Consider the following 20,236-nt stretch of genomic DNA (forward strand, 5'->3'; position numbering starts at 1 on the left):
AGCTTGGTAAGGCTCAAGCACCGTTTCACTGTTACGAGATATTAAATTATCCCTAACCTTTTCTCCAGAGTTGTACGTGGTGCTGGGATTCACCTGTGTTGTTGCAGTGGATGGACAGAGGAGAACTGGCGTATTGGAGCAGGGCAGCTGTGGAGGGAGCAGGGGGACCTGAGGAAACACTTCCCCACTGCCATGAGGACTCGGAGGTGGGGGAAGGCACTGACAAAAGCCAGTTTTCAACTCATGGTTTTGAAACTCACAGCAAATTCCCTATAGATCATCCAAGTTGGAATTATATCTCCAGGATCTCAGGCCAGTCCTAAAAGCCTCTAAAACCATTCCCCACCTCCAAACTGAAGGCTGACTCTGCTGTGCCCTGGGAAAACCAGTCCCAAGGAGGGTGTTGTTCACAACATCTGCTCTTTTGTCAAATTTATCCCCTGATACCATCCCCTCCCCAGCACAGATGACAATGGCATCCCTGTTCCTGGAGCAAAAAGAGCTCACATTTTTCAGTTCTACTGAAGTCAACCTGCTGCAGAACACAAATTGGGGGGGGGGGGGGGGGGGGGGTGGGTTTAAAAAAAAAAAAGTTTGGGCTTCTGTTTAGGGAGCAAATGGTTAAACCTTTCCTTTGGAAGATGGCACATTTCAATCTGCTAGGCTGCTGTGCCCTGCTAAACCCCGTGGGCTCTTTGCCTCAGGTTCCCTGCAGAGAGTCTGAGCCCATGGGGCTACATGGAAGCATCCTTGAAATGGACACAAACTACATCTGAATGTTTTTTCTGATGTGAAGCTTTTTGCTCTTTGTATGTGAGGAAAAAATTAGAAGCAAGTAATAATTTCATTTAGATAGACATTTTTATTAAGAAAATTTTAAGTGCATACATATTTATGGAAGAAATTACAATATAAAAGTGTTTATTTTCAAAATATTCTGTGAAAGGAGTAATTTCAAAAGTGTAATATAACTCCTCCATAAAAGCTGCCTTACAGGAATGCAAATACAAAACCCTTTTCACATTATTTGGGAAGATATTTCTTTTTACTTAATAAAAATATAAAGTACAGTATTTACCACATTCTGACAACACTGAATTCTTAAGGAGTGGAAGATGGGAGGTTCATGCAGTCCGTTCATCATGATACATGTTTTCTTCTCTGTGGCCATCAGAGTTTCATGTTCGCAGACAAGGCTTGTCTTGGTGGGATGGTGATAAAGAAAAAAATTCAGATTTTAGGTGATGAGTTCTCACAAACCCCTGGGTACTATAAATCACGTCACTGAAAACAAGTTGCCAGAGAAAAGAAGAACCCTCTAGATGCTACAAAGGGAAAATAGCAACAAAAACTTCTATAGGAACTGCATTTTCAAGGTAATGTGTATATTTAACTTCGAATACAGCCTTCATTGCAAAATGAACAGTCACCTTTGCTCAAACACCTTAGTTAAAAACACATCAGAAAGCCAGCCTTCATCCTTCCTCAGGCAGAATTCAGATAAGATATTCATACATACAAGTAGAAAGCTAGTATAAATAAAAAATTGGCACAGCAATAAATACCATCTATTCCTTAAAAAAAAATAATCCAACCTTAGGATTTGACAGCTGCACTTTGAAAATATCACACATGATGGTTTCACATTTATGGAAGCTGCTTTTTCAGCACCAGTTCAGTGTTATCTCTTTTCCCTCCTCTTCTTCACCTGTTGTCCCTACACCACTCCCATCTCCCCACTCTTCCTTTCCCTGATTCAGTCTTTGGTCAACAGTTAAAGGCAGAAAGGAAAATCAAGTGCTCTCCCCAAGCGGGTTTTTGCTAGTGCGGCTTCTCAGCCTGCTAAGACCGTGGTGTGCATAAGAGGAGCAGCGTGCAATGCACAGGATAGCACAGGGAGCTTGGGGCAGCTGAGTGATTGATTTCTCTAGTGTGAAGGGCACAGCTGCTTTTCCAAATGCATCATGTAAATAATGTCAGGCAAAGAGCAAAGCTTCCCACTCAGGGTTGAATTTTGGTCTAAAGCAAGAGAAAGCTTTTATCAGGTTCTCACTTAAGTCTTCGGTTACTCCTGGCCAGGTCTGCGCCACCCCTGCATTCACACCGTGCTCAACCCTGCCCAGGCAAGGGAGGGCCATAGTGCTGGCCCCTGAGAGCAGCCCCATGCCCTGAGTGGTCTCAGCTACTTGAGTAGTGAATCATCACCAGCGCAGCAGTGTCAGGGCTCAGGTCACAGCGTGAGTCTCAAGAAATGCCAGAGGCAGACAGCCCACAGGGCACCCAGACAACCATCACCTGGCCAACCATCACCTGGCCATAAATGTTCTCTAGCCTTGCAGGGAGTCCCTTTCCTTCCTGCTGCTACTCATGCATTTCTCGCAGGAGCAAATGCCCTTCCTTTAGCACAGTCCAGACCTGCAACACTCACTAGTTTGCCCCCAAAAGAGAAGGTTGACAGGTGATCCCATTTCCCGCAGTACCTCCACTACTTGGCTTTACTGTGCAGAGCTGGAACCCCAGGGTTTGGACCAGGTACTCCGACACTGCCCATCTCAATGCTTGTCGAAGTAGTCTGTTTGCCCAGGCTGTAATGTGGGGGTGGCATGTGCCCAGAGACCTCTCCCCGCAGGTGCTAACCCCAGATGTACTCCCTGTTAAGGAGGACTGCAGCAGAGCGCTGACAAGGCTGTACACACACACCTACCTACCCCATCTTTTCACTGGAAAGCCAATGTTTCCCCTAGAAACAAAATCTTCATGGCCTCTATCATCATTAGCAAGGTATGCTGTTGAATCAAAATCAGAGATTATTTAATTCTCTGTTTACTCCAGTGGCAATCAATCAGACCTCAAACTATCCTTTGATGGGAAGCGTGTGTGAACAATGCACCTTCCTGGGCGAGAAGGCCAAGCTCTGTCTGTGTCAGAACCAAGATTCTTCCACACTTTCCCCAAAGTCATTCCTGTCTTTGACACTTGTATGTCTGCCTCTGGCAAACCACTAGCAATTGCAGGTGCATGTGTGGGGGCAGGAGATGGAACCTAGGATATAAAGAACAGTCCAGGGAAGATACAAGAAACTCTAGTCTTCTCATAAAAGTTATTTCTGTCTTTACCCTTACAAGAGAGGATCTGATCCTACTCACATTAAATCAACACTCCAATTCTCATCAAGTACAGTGGTACCAGACCTTTCAAAACAGAGACACAATCTACTTAAAGCACCAGGCTGGTAATGATAACAATAGAAGAAATGTCAAAATCACACACAGACATTTTAGGCACAGCAGTTGGTTTCTACTTTAAAGCAAATGAGATGGTATGGTCCCAATTGATGCACTCTCCATAATAGCACTGTTTCACAGAAAGGAAAATACTTAGAAGATTTTTACCTGAATCCACATGGAAATGAGCTAGTCCCTGACTAGCCAAAGTGCCTCTTTGGCACTAAAGATGCCTGCCACAAAAAGGAGTACTTAGTGAAACACCCCTCTCAGTGTTCCCAGCGCAGGCTACAGGGAAGATTCCTTTTGAAAAAACCCACTCAAAAAAAAATACAATCTTAAAACATTTTTTTTGTTTACAATACATACACAGATACATACAAACACAAGCATTGTGCCGCACAAATATGCTTCCCCCCCGGATCCCAGTGCCCAGCATACCATGATTATCACAGTACTGCAGGTGTCTTTCCATAGACTATATAGCAAAGATATTGTGTATACAGGTAGGAATCGGGAGAAAGAAATTTCTGGCTGAGAGAGGTGATTGGTGCAAGAAGCGGTACCTGTCCCCAGGTGTACTTTGCAAAGGAAATTCCAGAGGCGATCCTGTTCACCAGCAAACAGGGCCATGACAGCTGATGAACAGTGAGTGTTGGCCTTCATTTCCACACCTGAGAAACACCACTCCTTCAGCAAACTGGGCAGACCCTCTCTTGCCCCAGGCATCTCTTTTCTCCAAAGATATGGCCAGACATCCTCTTCTAGGTATCTCCGGAGCAATCAAAGATGTTACTGCCCTCAGGTACATGTGACCGTTCAGTAGCTGAGGCTGCAGTGTCGCTGGTGAAGGCTCACTGAATGCATCTCCGCCTACTTCAGTGCAAAGCAAGGCAGGCGAGCTGAAGCCATCTCCTGTGGATGGGTGGGAAGAGACACCTGGTGCGTGGCAGCGTATCTGACTCCTCCAGCAACTTGCAACATGATTGTGTGGTTAGACCTTTAATAACCCATTCCTTTTTGTGCTAAAATTTGTCATCAGAAACACAGGAACATAGGAAATGCCAGGTGACATCAAATAAGTGTTGTGGCTCCTAACACACTCAACTACTACAAACCAAGTACTAGCACCTTGCAATACCAGATGTGCATTGACCCAGCTGATCGCAGCTTTCACCAAGGTCTCTGATCTTCAGCAAAGAGCTTTAGCCCTGTAGCCCTGAGTTTAATCCCTCACCCAGAATACCTATAAGTGCCACCCATGGTAATGCTGTTCACTTTCATCAATGTCTGATGCTTTTTAGCCTTCCTATGTTCTTGGCCTCGATGACTTCTGGAGGCAAGGAGTTCCTCCACTACTTACACAAGATCATTGCACTGTACAGTTCATGTCCTTCTAAGTTTAAAACTCCAGGAGACTTGCATGAACCAAAAGAAAGCTAAATAAAGCAGGACCTCTACATAACAAAGGAAGTAAAATATTATATAATAACATAGGGTTAGTTTAAATTCATATCTGCCCTCAGTGCTAGGTAATAAAACAACCTGTATAAAAACATATTTTTCTCAAATAGTTACATCTTACTATATAAAAATAGCACTGTGAAAGCAAGCCAATTTGTGCAAAAAAAAAACCAAACCCAAAACCCAACCCCACAACAAAATCCCAAACAAAAAAAAAACCTTTGGAAATGCATGAAGCGTTGCTTTTGTGCTGCATGATAACAGTGAAATGTATTCATTCCCTAATACTGGTTATCTGCTCTCTGGGTCCTACAGTAAGAAATCCTGTAGACGGCTTACAATGCTTGCCTCTTACATCTTGAACCTCCTGTTGATGAAGAACAGAGTGAAACACTATTAAGGTTTGTTTCAGTTGCAAAAGTTTTGATATCAGGCCTAGTCAAATCTGGGCTAACCCAAAAGCATTTCTTTTGCAGCCCCTCCAACTAGTATTTGGCAAACATTTTGGGGGAAGTTCTCCACAAGGAGCTACTGGGTCCCAGCAGGGCAAACCCAGCAATGGGAGTTATTTTGGGCAGGTTGTGCTCATCACAGTTAGTAAGGTGTTCAGAGCTAACACAGGAGGAAGGTTGGCTAAGAAGCTTATTCTGGACTTGAAAGCCAGAGCAGAGAATTATCAGTGGGCAAAGAGACTCAGGGAAAAAAAAACCAAAACAAAACAAAACAAAAAAACAGGGAAAGGAGGGATTAATCATTTGTGAGCAGCCCCAGTAGTGCAGCAAGTGGCACTGGGAATGCCTCTTCTACCTGCCCCTACCCCACAGCTCTGCTGGAGATCATGGACTGCAGCTCCACAGGGTGCCAGGTCTCTGTGAGGGTGGAGGAACACAGAGGACAGCCCATGCTCTGCACTTGGTGTTCAGCTCCCACCGTGGTGTGGCTGGAGAGCAGAGGTCTCCCCCAGCCAGGAGCCATCCCCATGGCCTCCCAGCTCTGGGACCTCGCCTGCCTTGAGCAGCTGGGTAGCACATCACAGCTTGTGGTGACCAGCTGCCCAGTGAAGGTGGGACGACGGGGAGGGCGAGCACCCACATGCTGCACAGTAGATGTGTGAGGCGTTAAGTGCAGAGGTAGAGATCTCAGGGTAGGAGGCAGACAAATTGAGTCTCCCATGCTCAGTGTTGGGCATGGTACCCAGAGGGAGTGGTGGGTTAGGCATCACAGCAAAGTGCAAGGGTATTGTGTGCAGGGTTCACTCAGAACAAGGAGCCAATCTGTGCTGGCGGCCTCCAGGTTTTGTCTGAAGTGACCCCGACTCCTGCTCCAGGCTGATCGGCCTTTTGCAAGCTAGACGAGGTCACGAAGGCTGAGTTATAAGTGTCAGAGGGTGAATACCAGGTATTCAAAAACCCTGACGTCCCAGGATGTTTTTTCTCATCTACAGGATCAGAACAAACATCCCTTTCAATGTCTGCTGGACAACTAAGACTGTGTGACCACAGCCAGAGACAGTTGTGACTACTCTCAGTGAAGGTAGCCTCGCAAAACTCATCCAGGCATAGAGAGGATGACTAAGCCATGAGCAAAATTTTCCTCTTTGAAGATATCTTTGCCAATATCCCACACTAGTAACCCTACTTCTTTTGGTGCAGAAAGGCAGGACACACCTGGTAGGAAAAACACAACTGGGACATCCAGAGCATTGACATATGTAACATGGCTCTCTGGGACTTGCCTAGCATCTCCCATAGGAGAGGTGTCAACCAGTCACCAATGCACCAAATCATGTTGTCACCACCCAGTGCTGCATTTGTTGTTAAAAACCACCAGTGACAAATTCACAGCTTTATTTATAGTTTAACTCTGTCAGTTTGGTATTGGAGGAATGTGGCCAGCCAAAAGAAATAGGGCTTCCAAACGTTTACCCTGTTTTTTACTTTGGCTTTGCTTCAGGGTTATTTTGGCCTCTTTGGGTGTCCATTTTCTACAATGGCAAAATTTTCCCACCTCTGTTGTGGCTGAACTTTCCCCCTGTTTGAAGAGTTTTTTTCTATATAATACTCCTTTGCAGGGAAGGTACAGATGTTACCCTCAACAAATATGGGGGAAAAAAATGGAGGTCTGGATAGGCTAGCATATTTGCCCAAGGTCACATAGGATGGTCAGTGGAAGAGCAGGGACTTGAACCTGAGGTATCCCAGCTCAGAAACTAATGCCTCCTACCATTCTTTCTCCCTGGAGACTTTACTGGTGTTGCACGGGAAGGGCAGAGTGGGCCCCGTTTCTTCTGTTGCTTTTTTTTATGAGTGCGATGACGTGGTCTAAATTAAAAGAAAAATACAAAAAGACTGCCATAAATTATCCATATACAAAGGCCTTATTCACATTTATCCTATGGTCCCTTCACATTTTGCCGGCAGGGTGCAAATGATGATAACATCCCCTTTCATATACCCTCTGCCTCAGAGGAATGCTAGGCAAATGAAAGTGCCCTGGTGACAGGACATTTGCAAATTCTGAGGTCAGAACAATTCTTTCTCCCAAAACACCAAAGCCCCCCCTAAACACCTGCCAGAACTTGTCAGCCAGGAGCCTCACCATCCACATGGTACCCCCTGAGGTACAATGAAAGCAGAGCAGAGGGGGGCTGGATTTCTGGCTTCCCACCCAGCATTCCCACTGACATTAACAAGAACCAGTGGCTACTCTACAGGATTTGTGGGCATTCGGTGCCTTAAAGCAAGGCTGTAAAGAGAGCCGCCTACATCATCCCCCACCATGTGGGGCATTCACCCGGCACAGTGGAGCGCCGGGAGGTAGTTGTTCTAGTGTCTTGTACTTCAGCCCTTATTTGCAAATGAGGCCAGAAATTAGGAAGAGCTGCCACACCGGGGTTTACAAACACCATGTAGAAAGACAGCATCAGGGTTTGGCTCCCATCACAGCCAGCCCCTAGAAGTTGGGAGTTTCCCCTCCTTTCTCCCAGGGGGCTCAAGGGAAAGGTTTTTCCTATTTGACTTTGTTATCTTCTCCAGATCCATCAGCTCTCTCCTCTGTGCCAGCAGTAGCCGCTGAGCTTAATGGACTCCAGCATCTCAGACTGAGGGAAGTTCTGAGGTAGGACTACGTTAACATGACAGTGGACAAGCTGGTCTCTGTTTATTTTGGGCTCTGTTAACTCCGCAAAGGCCTGATTTTGCATATCCTTATGTGAAGGGAGAAGGGAAAGGCAGTCAATGTGCTGTAAATGATGACTGAAATTGCCTGGAAGTGATAAAGGATTTGTTAGCTATTTCAAGAAAGGACTGATTTGCCCCGTGTCTATAAAATGGATGAATGTTGAATGATGGTGGCCACAGCAGCTGCACAATGATTTTTAAAGCCAGTTAAGGAATTTGGATTCCTGACAGCCTGAATGTATTTTACCGATGTCTCATAAGTGTGTATATTACATGGAGATGTGATGAATATAAAGCAATAATAAAGACTAAGCAGAATTAATGAGCAAAATAATTCCCTACCAAAAACCATCTCTGGTTTCACAATCAACTGTATTGGACTACTATATTCTATGAACTTTTCCTTGCCCTTAGCTGCAGAATATAACACAGAAGATACTCTCGTATTGAAGCACTGGTATAGATCAAGATGACTTGACAGTTTGGATTTTACTTAAGCAATTACAAGAGCCCTTTCTAAAAAACGTATCGATTTTATTCCAGAAAAATAAATTCCCATGTACAATTGGGTTTTCATAACATGAAACAATTAGCCATTTTATTGCTAGTGCATATAGGGTAATGTCACATTTCATACAATTTCAGTACAAGTGAAAAAATATAATATATGGCTGATTGAAATTGATAGCTACATTAACATTTATAGATCTATATAGATTTATTTTACAAGCTGTTAGTAGTTTAGAGGGATATCGGTGTTTTAAACTACCAACATTCATATGGCTCCAATTCAAATATATGAATTGTTTGATGCGCTATAAATATATTCCAAAGTACATTTCATTGAAGAAGTCAAAGCTGTGCACTAAAATATATCAAAAACATGCCTTGTGAAAATGCTACAGACAGAGCTCTGACTGTCTGCGGAGCATGAAAATGCCACTGGTGCTAGCATTACTAGTTGGAAAATGAAAACAAGCCATGATTACAGGATTAGGTGATGGAGATATATGCTTTCTGTCATCTTATTTCATAGAGCTGGGACCAAATTCTCTTCTGTTACTCAATGTAAACCAGGATGAAATCCACCAAATTAGCAGAATTGCTTCTGGATTAGTGTTAGGTAAACAAAACCCAGGATCTGGGTGGAGATCAGGCACAGGCTCACTGGTTTCAGTAGAGCTGGCCCCAGATCTTCACTAGTGGAAGTGAGAGCAGAACATGTTCCAGATGAGTTGTTCCCATAAGTCAGACAGGCAGGACCTGAGCACATAATCACATTTGCCCAACCCTACTTCCTAAGTGCCTCCTAAGTTTCAGGTCTTACGAACAGCACCAAGGGCTTCATTGGGGATGACAGCAAACAGAAACTTAGGCAGGGGCTTGAAGATTTTCCCAAGTTGGAAAACAAAGTAGCTGGAGCCCCTAGACAGCATGGGCCACATCCTGCTCTTAGGTTCAGTTGTGCCTAAATCCAAAGTCATCCTGGCAGCGTTAACCTGGATTACCTCTACAGAGAATTTGCCCAAAGGACAAGAGGGCTGAGAGCTGGCAGCAAGAAGGCACTGAGCATCGGATGAGATGGGAAGAGCTGTCAGGGCTGGAATCACAGTCAGTTTCTTAGCTGGCTTCCCTCCCTCCTCCTCCTCACTCTTGGCCCCAGTGTGGTCCCAAAAAGAACACATGGAGGAATCTCTCTACTTCTGGTAGCATTTTTCCCCTTGCTTATTGTAAAAACACAAGGGAACAAAGATGACTACTTTTTTTTTTTAACTCTACCTCTTGTTTGGCAGATGCATTTACAAAGCAAACAGCGGAGGGCATTCAGCTACCCATACTGCCTCACATCTGCCCTGGGACCATACCCTTCTCCACACTTCTCCAAGAACGCATTGCTTTTGCAAATGACTGGATTCCAGCCCTGCCTTTACCCTACAGATGCGGGGGGGGGGGCAAGGTTCAGTATGGTTACAGCCAGTTACTGAGGGGTGGGAATGTGGTGGCAAGGGTGGGAGGGATACTGAGTGCACAGGTAGGCTTGTTGGCCAAAATGCTGCTGCTGGATCAACTGCAGCCCAGGGCTCTGGGCAAGCAAGGAGATGCTTTGTACCATCACTTGTCTCATCTTCCATCCCAGGAAGGCTGGAGCCCTCCCCTGCAACTCAACACAGAAATGTTCTCTGTGCTGCTCTTGCTCATGGTAAAATTGAACTGAGATAGGTTGGGTCCACCTCAGAGTAGCCATGATCACCTGCTTTCAAGGGGAATAAAAATAGATTTTAAAAGTCTGAATTTGCCAAGTATGGCTGGTGTTCCTCTGGCCTTCTGGGAGACCCTTATTCATGGCAGCGCACCTTGCCTTGGCCGATATTAATAGCGCTCCACAGTAGCCAGCAGAGAAACAATGTTTAGCACCAAGACCCCCTAGGCCTCAGCTGCCTGTGCAAACAGATCCCCAGTGTAACATGGAGAAGGGGCTTCAAAGAAATTGGAACGATATAGATTCTGAAGTAGTTTGGCTTGGGGAAGGGGGGGACATAAAGGAAGCATTTTCCTTGGGAGAACGGCTTTTTTTAAAAGAGGATGAGTTGGGGACCCCAGAACAGATTCATTAGGATAGGTTTTGCCTCGAACCCTGGCAAAATTCTTAGATTAACATTTAGGATATACTAGAAGCTGTTGTTTTTATACAGACTAGGTCAACTCCAAACCCATCTTCAAAACAATATCTGATTCCACGAGTGCTTTGTCCACATGGTAAAAGCCAGCCCTTAACGTTCTACCCTTTAATAACTTGGGATGTTAGCTGTTAAGTCCATTTGTCTCTTGCCTTACTTGTTTAAAGCTTTCTCCAGATATTCCTGGATCCACTTTAACTTGGGATCAATGCACACTTGCTTGCTGTTGCTCTTGAGCCTTGCACTGCCAAAGGAGAAAAGTCAGAGTGAGTCTAGTGTGCAACGCTCCTCAGCCCACACCCACCATCCACCCTGGATGCCTTATTTTCTTTGGGAGTCAGTGCTGCTCTCAGTTAGCCCATGAAGAGGATGGGTTATCCCGGTCATCCTCAAGGCATCTATTGTAAATGTCCCTGGTTTCAAAGCACTGGTACTATCTGCCTCCTCTGATGCTGATTCTTATGGTCTGTACTGGAATGCGTGAGGTGGTTGGACAGATACAGAATTCAAATCTAAGTTTTCCAATTCACAGCTGGGCTGCCAGTTCAGTGGCAACAACAGCTAGATTTCATTTGGAAATATTAATATGGTAAATATAGGTCATTTTTGCAAGGAATTAATTAAGAACAGCTTTCAGATTCAACCCAAAATTGAAGTTTCACAGGTTTTGAGGACTGACACCAAACCATACCTCTTGGACATTCTGAAAGGGTCTCGTCACTCCTTAGCCTTTTGTTTTATACAAGACTGAACTAACAGGTTGTAGGCAGGAAGACAACTGGAAGTACCATAGTGCCAGAGGCAAGTTTTCCCTCCTGTATTCACTCAGCACTGGAAACAAAAGCAGAAACCCCCTGAGGGGTTTCTCCTGGATGTCCAAGCTGCACTTTCCACACCAGACTGTTTAGCTAGTTTGAATTCCGTGTGAATTTGGCACTTGGGCTATCTGCATCTTTCATACAGAAGCAGTACAAATAGCTTTTCACCGGCATCAGAGGTCTCACCCTCCAGGGATCTTGGGGCCTCTTGAGAGTGCTGTGACCTCCCCCTTGCTTCCCCAAAGCAACCTGCCTCTGCCTCAGCTGCTCAGAAATTTCCCCTTAAATAGCCTGCCTGCCATGCAAAAGTGCCAAGAACAGCAATTTCATGGAAATACCCATAGGAATAAGTTCAGTACTTGTTTAAGCATTTTGCTGGATTGAAGCCAAAATGTTCCCCACTTTATAAAATTAAATCTGCAGAATATAAAACTATGGCGTAAGAAATAACAGGTCAAAAAGGCTTCCTGGTCTGAAGTTATGCAACAACACAGTTGTAACATAAACACATCGAAGATCCAGTCTTGCAAGCCCTGCGCCAATAAAGAGATGAATGGGCCTAATTCATATTTCCCTTACAGCAGTGCCAAGCTGGAGTATTTCCAGTGAAGTGATACCAACAGAGAGTAAGAATGGATTTGCTGATGTTAGCAATGCCTGGGAACTCTTGAGCTGGCCTCGCAGGGTACAGAACCAAAAGCACATGTAATCAGCCTCCAGCCACATGCAATGGAATTCCTCTCACCTAATATTAAGACACTGCTTGTTTTAGACATTTATTTCTGAGCCTGTCAGGCCCTGCTCCTTGTACAGTCACAGCAGAGACCTAGGTAACTATGTGGAGTGTTAATCTGAACTGGTTTAGGTGTCTGCTTTAGGATGCAATTAATTGCATGCTAAAAATGCCTATTTCCCTGTACTGAAAAGCAGGGAATTTAGGGTGGGCTTTGTACAAGCAGACATTGACAGAGGAGATTTCTGGATTTGGAGAGATGACTTGCAATAGAACCAAAGACAAAAGCTTGCTCTTAGGCTTTTTGTTCAGGTGCAATTCCCCTCAACCATAAAGGGGAATGCACTTGTGCAAAAAAAAATACAAAATCTTTCCTTGAAACAATATGATTTCACTGAGATTCTCTATTCCTGAAAACGGTAGCTTTTAAGTTACTTACACCTTCACTGTATAATGCATATCCACTAAATTCACAGTGTGCTTAAAACCATCGAGATGAGAAATTTGTATGTTAGCTTTGATTCCATTTCAGTTTCTGTTTCGATAAAGACTTAGTTTGAACTCATGAAGTTTCAGCGGTATTTGGAGGTAAGTTTTTAAGTACCTCACTTTTTAAAGTAAGGTACTTTCTACTTTGTTACCTTTTAAAGTAACAAAAAGATGGTGAACTATAGGTTCATGTGTTCTGTGTGCCACTAAATCACATTGCAAACGAACACATTTGGGTCAGGAGTGGACAAGAACAAGAGTTGTCTGTGTTTCTGCATTTCATGCTCTTATCTATCTCCAATGACTATGATCCCACGTTAATTAAGAGATAAATGTATACTCTATCCTGTCTTAAATGCCTGTCATTTTCTTGAAACTACTCCAGAAAATTCCAAATCCTCTACAAACCCTTAGTGCTGGGACCCTTATGACATCCATTGACAGTCCCAGAGCACAAATCCATACGTTATTGCATTTTGGATGCTTGCCTCCGAAACTGTTTATAGGTAGAGATCAGAGTTAGTCACAGCTGGTTTTGCCATTTTTGTGAAAAGAAATTATTTCTCAGCTGAGGCTTACATTTTTCTCACTGTCCTCCACCAAATCCTAAGGCAGAATCACACATGAGAAAATGTGTATGATCTACCCAGAGTGGTTTAAAAAAAGAAAAAAACCATATGACTAAAAACTGGTTAATGAATGGATACATGCTCCTCAATATATCTCTACATTCCTGAGAAATCTCATGAAACCACATCAGTTTTCTGCGTGCAGATGTATTTTGGATGACAAGTAATGGATTTCTACAGCATTCGAGTTACAACTGGAAGAGCTTGACATGGATCGAAGACAGACCTAGCGATGGGAGCACTGCACAGAAACCCAATCTAGCCACTGAGATCCTCTTACAGAGATCAACAGAGGTTGACAGTAGTAAGGCTGCCTTGCAATGAAAAGATGAATGCTTTTTTTTTTTCTTCTGAAGATTTTGAATTTGGGGAGAGGAGGGAGGGGGTCACCCATGAACAAATGAACCAAAAAGACCTTCCTAAGAACACACACATGCACACACAAATCTACAATCCCATTTTTCCTGAAAATCAGTGTTTCTTTTTCAGCAAAAATGAAGAGTTATTTTCCATTAGGAACCCATCATTTCTGTCCTGCTGTGACCTGTGAGTTACCGGAGTCAGTCACTGCCTGGTAAGTGTGTCCCTAGATCAGGCCAGCACATGTTTAGGGTCTGTACCTCCTGTGGAGGCAACACGAAATCCAGGAATTCCTTTTGCTTGTTTAGCTCCTCTCTGTAGAGAAGCGGAGCATTAGAAGACTCAGACCGCTGTAAAGTCTTTTCCTCAAGGTGTCAAGCTCCATGTCCAAGGCAATGGACAGCCTGTCTGACATTCCTGCTCACATACCCATGGGGGAATAGGACATGGGATCACATAGTCACAGGGAGATCACAGAGGTAGAACACAGCTGGGAAACATCTAGCTGGGCTCTTATGTGTGGGGTAAAGCAGGGTCCAGCTGTATCTGACACATGGGGTGAAGAGGTGAATTGGAAATCATGGCAGGACACAGACCGAATTGCAGCCACCAAAGCTGGAACCAGCTGTGTGACTCTTGTTTTTGACACCTGAGACTTGCACCCAGCTGAAAAGATTAAGAGACTTACACAATCTGAAGTGAGCAGTTGGGTGTGGAGAGGATTTTGAGGTGCTTAATGTTGGCTCTTGCCACGTTGCTCTCGTAGAATCGACAGGGGCATCGGTAAGTCAGGCTGACGGGTTTCTCTGCGGGACATGGGGAGAGAAAGGACACGTTACTCCCTCTTGCTCCTGGTCAGCAACACAGTTACAGAGACCTGGGCTGACAGAAACTCCCTCCAACTAGGCAGGTGAAAAAAAAGCAATAGAAAAGCTGTAGTTTTGGGAGAGCATTTGCCCACAGCTCACAGCACAATCCTTTTACCCCAGTACCCAGTCTTTCAATAATGGTGCGTGGGATTTTGGAAGACAAAAGAAGAGGGCGAGAAAATAGAGATAAGTAAAGAAGAAGAGATTAGCATAAGGAGCCGCTCCATTGTGCAGGGATGCTCCTGGTAATTAGACAAGATAAAGGCCAAAAGAGGGGGCACTTGTCCTCAGTGTTGTTCTCGTCAAATGATTTTGACCCGAGGCCAAATTAGAAGGTAGCCAGAAGAAAGAGATGAATTCCAAAGAGTTCAGATCAAAACGGCTCGGCTCAGGTGCAGGCTTTTCACGGGGGACTTACTGGCTACAGAAAAGCCCTGAGTCTTTCAGGCTTTCCCAGGGCCCAGCGGCTGACCTTTCCCCACTACAGCCAACCTTTACTCCCAGCCAAGATACTCGCGCAAGGAGGTGCGACTCGGAGATGCGAGATCACAGTGGTTTTGCAGGAGAGATTTGGAGTCTTTTGAAGTCCCAGTCCATGGCAAAGTAACGGCAATCAAGGAGAGTTATCAGGCAGTGTGCTCTCCATATACTAATCAGGGACCACCAGACTGGATGAGAGTTTTGTCACTGGCATCACTAGGGACAGAATTAAGTTTAGCCCCCTAGGCTAAAAATCAGCCATGTATATACATGCAGAAGTGAGAAAAGCAGCCTGGCCCTCACCACGGTCCTGCTACCTGATTTCTCCACAGGAGAGCTTAATTGCTGGCAACCAAGTGCACATAAATAAGGTCCTCACGCTGTGTGTAAGCTTCAAAGCTCCGTGCACGCTAAAATACAAACACGGAAGCCTTGACTGGAAATCTAGAAGGAACTGCCTAAGATTTTAAACAATTTCCTAGTGGAGTAGTTTTTAGCCTCTGGGAGGAATTCAATTCATACACCTAACCCATAAGGTCTGGCTCATGCTGTAGATGGTTAGATCTATATCTGACAGGGCTTTAGATCCCACGTGGCAATCTGCTGCCCTGTTTATTTAGCCATACAGGAGCACTTGCAGCATCCAAACCCAGTTCCCTTACAGGCAGATGGAGAGCTAAAGAGCAGGGAAAGGCTTGGAATCCCTAAACTGCCATCTATAAAGGTGAGAAAAGAGGCAGCTTTTCAAGGTGCAGCTGATCTGCATACATTGCACATTTACCAATGACTGTCTCTAGCACTTATAACCCCAGACAACACTGTGAAATTACCCTGTCCTCAGGAGGGAAAACCCTTTTTTCCAAGTGCCTCTACCAAGTGATGAGCCAGAATCAGATCCCACAGGCAGATGGGCAGAGAGGAATTCATCAGTGGGAGCAGAGTTCCTCCAGATTCACACCAGGATCTGGACTATAAATTAACAAAATTGGAGGACTTTTTCTATCAGTTTTATGGCAGTCCGAACAGTGATATCATCTATGAGTTAATAAATGGGAGAAGCTCCCATCTGCGGGGGGAGGAGGAAGGAGGGATGCAGGGTGAGCCTCATGAACATGCACAAGTCTGACCAGTGCTCATGTGGAAAGGAGGGAGAAAGGCACTAGGATTTCCCACTGCAAATCTGTGCCTCGTAGCTACATATCAGTGCATTTGTATTGGAAAGGGAGGCTGAAATTGAATGCAGTCATACAGCAACGCTCAGCACAGCTGCAGGGGAAGTGTCTCTGCAAGCTTGTACCAACAAAGTTTAAGCAAGCTTTACCCTAAAAAACATGTGAGAGATGGAACTGTTCAGATCTATGATCTGAAAATGCAATCCTGTCCTTTCTGAGACTGGGGGAGGGACTTTCAAACCCATACCACTTGAAATCAGCGGCAGAGAAAGTTTAACCATGACTAACACGTCCGTGAGTCCCAAAGTTGCTTCCTGCCCAAGAAAGGGCATCCAGCTCAACAAGGAAGAGGGGAAGCCCCAGCATTCAGTGGCCTTCTGTCACCCCAATGCAAGGTGGAATGACAACGCCCCTCCCAGCACAAGAATTCCTTTGGTGTTTCTGTGCCCCTTGCTTGGTGATCAGCAACAGGCGCTGAGCACCATGGAGCGGCAGCACAGGCACCAACCGGGTCAGCTCTCAGCATCACTAACGGGGAACCAATCTCTCCTGCCACTGCCCCTCCAGCACTCTGGCTCTGAGAGCTTGTCTATGGCTCACCCTGCTTTCAGCAAGGCTGAAACCCAGGGAAAACTAGTGCATGAGGCACATCCGAACACATGAACCCCTGTCATCCTACAGGAGGAGAGGGAAGGGGCCATTTGGGGGCCATAATTTGGGAAGGGGACATTTCTGGTCTTACTCTGAGGCTTACAAACACCTTCCTTATCTCATTTCAAAATTTGAAACAAATTGTTCCATGCACAGTAGAGCTGATTAAGCCAATTATTCTACAGATTTGTACTGCAGGAGTTAATGCTTTGCGGGCTCTCTGCTGTCTAATAAACAATGAGCACAAGCTGAAGCCATTCTCTCAGTAGGACAAATTAGTATAGTCTGTTAATCACACTGTTACATGAAAACACCAGTTTTCATGAAACTGATGGTACATACAGCTTTTGAGACCTTTATCTGTCTGACACATTTGGTTAAAATAGGTGAATATAGTCAAAAGTTGCAGAAGAGCCAGACACTATTTAGACATCTCAATGTCATTCCTTCAGCCTTATTTCCTTAGATGAAAAGAAAAATAAAACACCTCTTTTGGTCTCGACTAGAAGGGTTCAAAGGTTTCTTGGGCTTGGGGTTTTTAAATAAGAAATAGTTTTACTGTTTTCTAACTCCAAGATGAGTTCGGTTGGCTCTGAACACCCACTGTTGCTGGCAAATTCTCTCTAGAGACAAAGCGCTCACAAAAACCTCCCTCACAGGCTGGCCACTTATCAATGCTGGACAATACCTGTTTCACCCCATAGGGATCTGCCTTGCCTTATCCACACTGAAGTGGACAGTAAGGAAACAAGTGAGTTGAGAGTTCTGCTGTGAAGTTACCAAGTTACAGTAACTTGCTGTGCTGGCTGTGAAGCTCGGGGTGCTTGAATGGAGAGGGAAGCTATATCCAGGCAAGCAGGCTGGGCGTGAACAGACAAAACATTTGATGGAAGCATCATTTTACTCCTTTCATCCAGGGATGCATTTGCCAATATCAGGAGAGGGCTGGCAACCTTTTAAGACTTAGAACAGCTCCATTTCCCTGGGAAGCGAGGCCGTGATAGGCAGATACAGCTTTACCAGGGTGGCTAGGAAGGATTCAGAGCTCACCTGCCCTCCGGGACAAGGTAGCCCTGCAAGCCCTCATCTGGATCAAGGTTGAGAGCACTATGTGACATGCAAAGAAGTAGGCAAAAAGCTTCACTCTTATCACTGCAAGGCGGTGGGAGTCTGTCACTAGTTTTTCTCTAACCCTTTTAAGCCGTTTCCTCACTCAGGTAGCCAGGTCCCGACACGCTTACCCTGCCATAAAGTTACCCGCTGCCGTTTGCTGCCGGCTAAGGAGCGCTGCCGCGCAGGGAGCAAAGCGAGGTGCAGCCGGGCAGCTCTGCCCGCCTGCCAGCCCTGCGTTAAGCGCTGCCGGAGGGGAGGCGAGGAGAGGGAGAGCCCCTGCGCCCCCGGCCCCCCACTCCCGCCCCTCCGGTCCGGGTCGCAGAGCCGGTGCGGGCCGGCAAAGCTCCCCCAGCTCGCTGCAGACCCACACCGGCCTGCAGAGGCGAGGGGAGCCTGCTCCGGGTACCCGGGCGCCCCTCGGGCGATGTGCGCTCCGCGGGGCGGGGGGCTGGCGGCGGCGGGGGGCGAGGGGCCGGGGCTGGCGTAAGCGGCGGGGGCCCGAGCCCACCTGGCCGGGTCTGCCTGTCGGGGCCTCTCTGGGTCAGTGCTTGCTCCGAGCTGGCTTTTTGTGCGCTTCGCCGGGACGGGGCTGCTGCTGGGACAGTACTGCGGAAAGGCATGGGCGAAATTATCGGGAGCGATCGACTCTCTCAGGCTAAACAAAGAGGGCACCGGAGGGCATCCTCTGCCGCCCTGGGTGGGGAGCACCCAAGTTTCGGTCTCCAGAATGGGAGAATAACACGGGAGCGGAGGACTTGAAAGGGCGCTCGTTTCCTAGCCGCAAGCTTTCGACGAGGGGACAAAAGGTGGCAAATCTCCGCCGGGCGAGAAGCCAGCCGCAGGAGGAGCGCCCGAGAGATGCCCAGAGGCTGCGGGCAGGACCCCCGCCCCGGCACGCGTGGGGAGTGCGGCTGCCCCGCGCGGTCCCCGCTGCCCCGGACCCCCGCGGCACGGGGCTCCCCGCTGCCCGCGGAGCAAAAGCCGCAGGTCGCCGCGGTCTCCGGGGCCGTCCGCTGCGGCCGGGCTCCGGGGGTGACGCGCGGGACCGCGGGGCCCGGCGTGGGGCGGGAGGCTGCGAGCCGGCCGCGGCGCGGTGCGGGAAGGACAGCCGCGGTGTCGCTGCCTTAGCGACAAATGCCGCCGCGGCAGCGCTCGCCGGCTGCCAGCCCGCGTTTCCCCAGACCTGCCGTCAGGGCAGCTCTCCGCCCCCCCGCCCCGAAACCTCTCCGTGCACCCTCGCCGGGGGTGCGGTGAATGCCTGCTGAGCGACCGCTTTGGCTCCGCTCTGCCCTGATCGAAGGAAGATAGATCACGACGGAGGAGAGACAAGGAACAGAACGACCGCCTGTTTCTCATTTCTTGTAACTTTTAGGGCTGCCTTTTTAAAGGGGAAACCGATATGCGTACTTTGCAACCAAACCACCTCCCTGCGGACCGAGCGCTGTTGAAAGTCTTCCCCCAGCCGATTTCAATCTGGGACAAGTTTGGCAAAGCGGATCGCTTTGACCAGCCTTCTTTTGAAAAAAGCGAGCGAGCGAGCGAGCGAAGGAGGGAGGGAGGGAGGGAGGCTGCCTGCTTCCAGCTCACAACCGCTATCGCCCGGGGCTCGCCAGACGCGCACATCTCAGCGGCGGCGGGAGCCAGAGCCGGGACAGCGGGGGAGCTGCGGCGAGAGGGGGGGCAAGAGCGGGGATTTCCGCGGGACCGTAACTCCCGGCCGGGCTCCCCGGCGCCCGCAGGCAGGAGCGCTGCGAGCGGCGAGCAGGCAGGGGGAGCGGCATCGCCCCGGCAGCTCACTTACCCTCGGAGAGGGAGATGATGGCCAGGGCGAAGGCGAGCAGAGCCAGGGCTCGGAGGTCCATGCTGGGGCGGCTGGCGGGGCGCGGGGCGGGCGCTGGACTGCTCGTCCCGGCGGCTGCGGCGCTCTGCTGGAGTCCCCTCCTCCCCTCCCTCTATAGAGGGGCCGGGACCGCCGGGGCTGGGGGAGGGGAGCCAGGGGGAGTAGCTAGCCTATGATTTATTGCCCGTGGCATGTTATTACATCCTTCCTCTGCTAAAAATGCCTGGAAAGGAACCAAAAGAGCGAGGGCTCCGCTCTTCGCTCCGTCGGGCCGGCAGTCTTCCCCCCGGGCTCAGCGCTTGGCCCAGCAGCCCCGCCACCCGAGCCCCCCCCGCGGGAGACAGCGGCGGTGCGCTCCCCCCGGGGGTCCCGCCCGCCCGGCGGCTGGGCCTGCGGGGAGCGGCGATCACGGTCGCTCCATCCAGCCCGGGCCGGGGGCGAGAAAGTTTCCTCACCGAACTGGGCCAGCCCCGGTCCCTTCTGGGCGCGCCGGCCCCACCGCTCTTGAACCAGAGCTGCTGGAGCTGGGACAGCTGT

At 47.8% G+C, this 20,236-nt stretch overlaps 1 protein-coding gene across 1 annotated transcript; it reads right to left on the minus strand.

The window, feature by feature from the left end:
• Nucleotides 1-842: 842 nt before the first annotated feature.
• Nucleotides 843-19,792, minus strand: CXCL12 (C-X-C motif chemokine ligand 12). The gene is made up of 5 exons (XM_075026002.1): nucleotides 19,661-19,792; nucleotides 14,263-14,380; nucleotides 10,703-10,789; nucleotides 6,912-7,009; nucleotides 843-5,055 (listed from the first exon to the last, which is right to left on the minus strand). The coding sequence occupies exons 1-5, from the start codon at nucleotides 19,719-19,721 to the stop codon at nucleotides 5,024-5,026; spliced, it is 396 nt and encodes a 131-aa protein (XP_074882103.1). The 5' UTR covers nucleotides 19,722-19,792; the 3' UTR covers nucleotides 843-5,023.
• Nucleotides 19,793-20,236: the final 444 nt, after the last annotated feature.

This window comes from Buteo buteo, chromosome 4 (genome assembly GCF_964188355.1).
Source record: "Buteo buteo chromosome 4, bButBut1.hap1.1, whole genome shotgun sequence".
Lineage (NCBI taxonomy): Eukaryota > Metazoa > Chordata > Aves > Accipitriformes > Accipitridae > Buteo > Buteo buteo.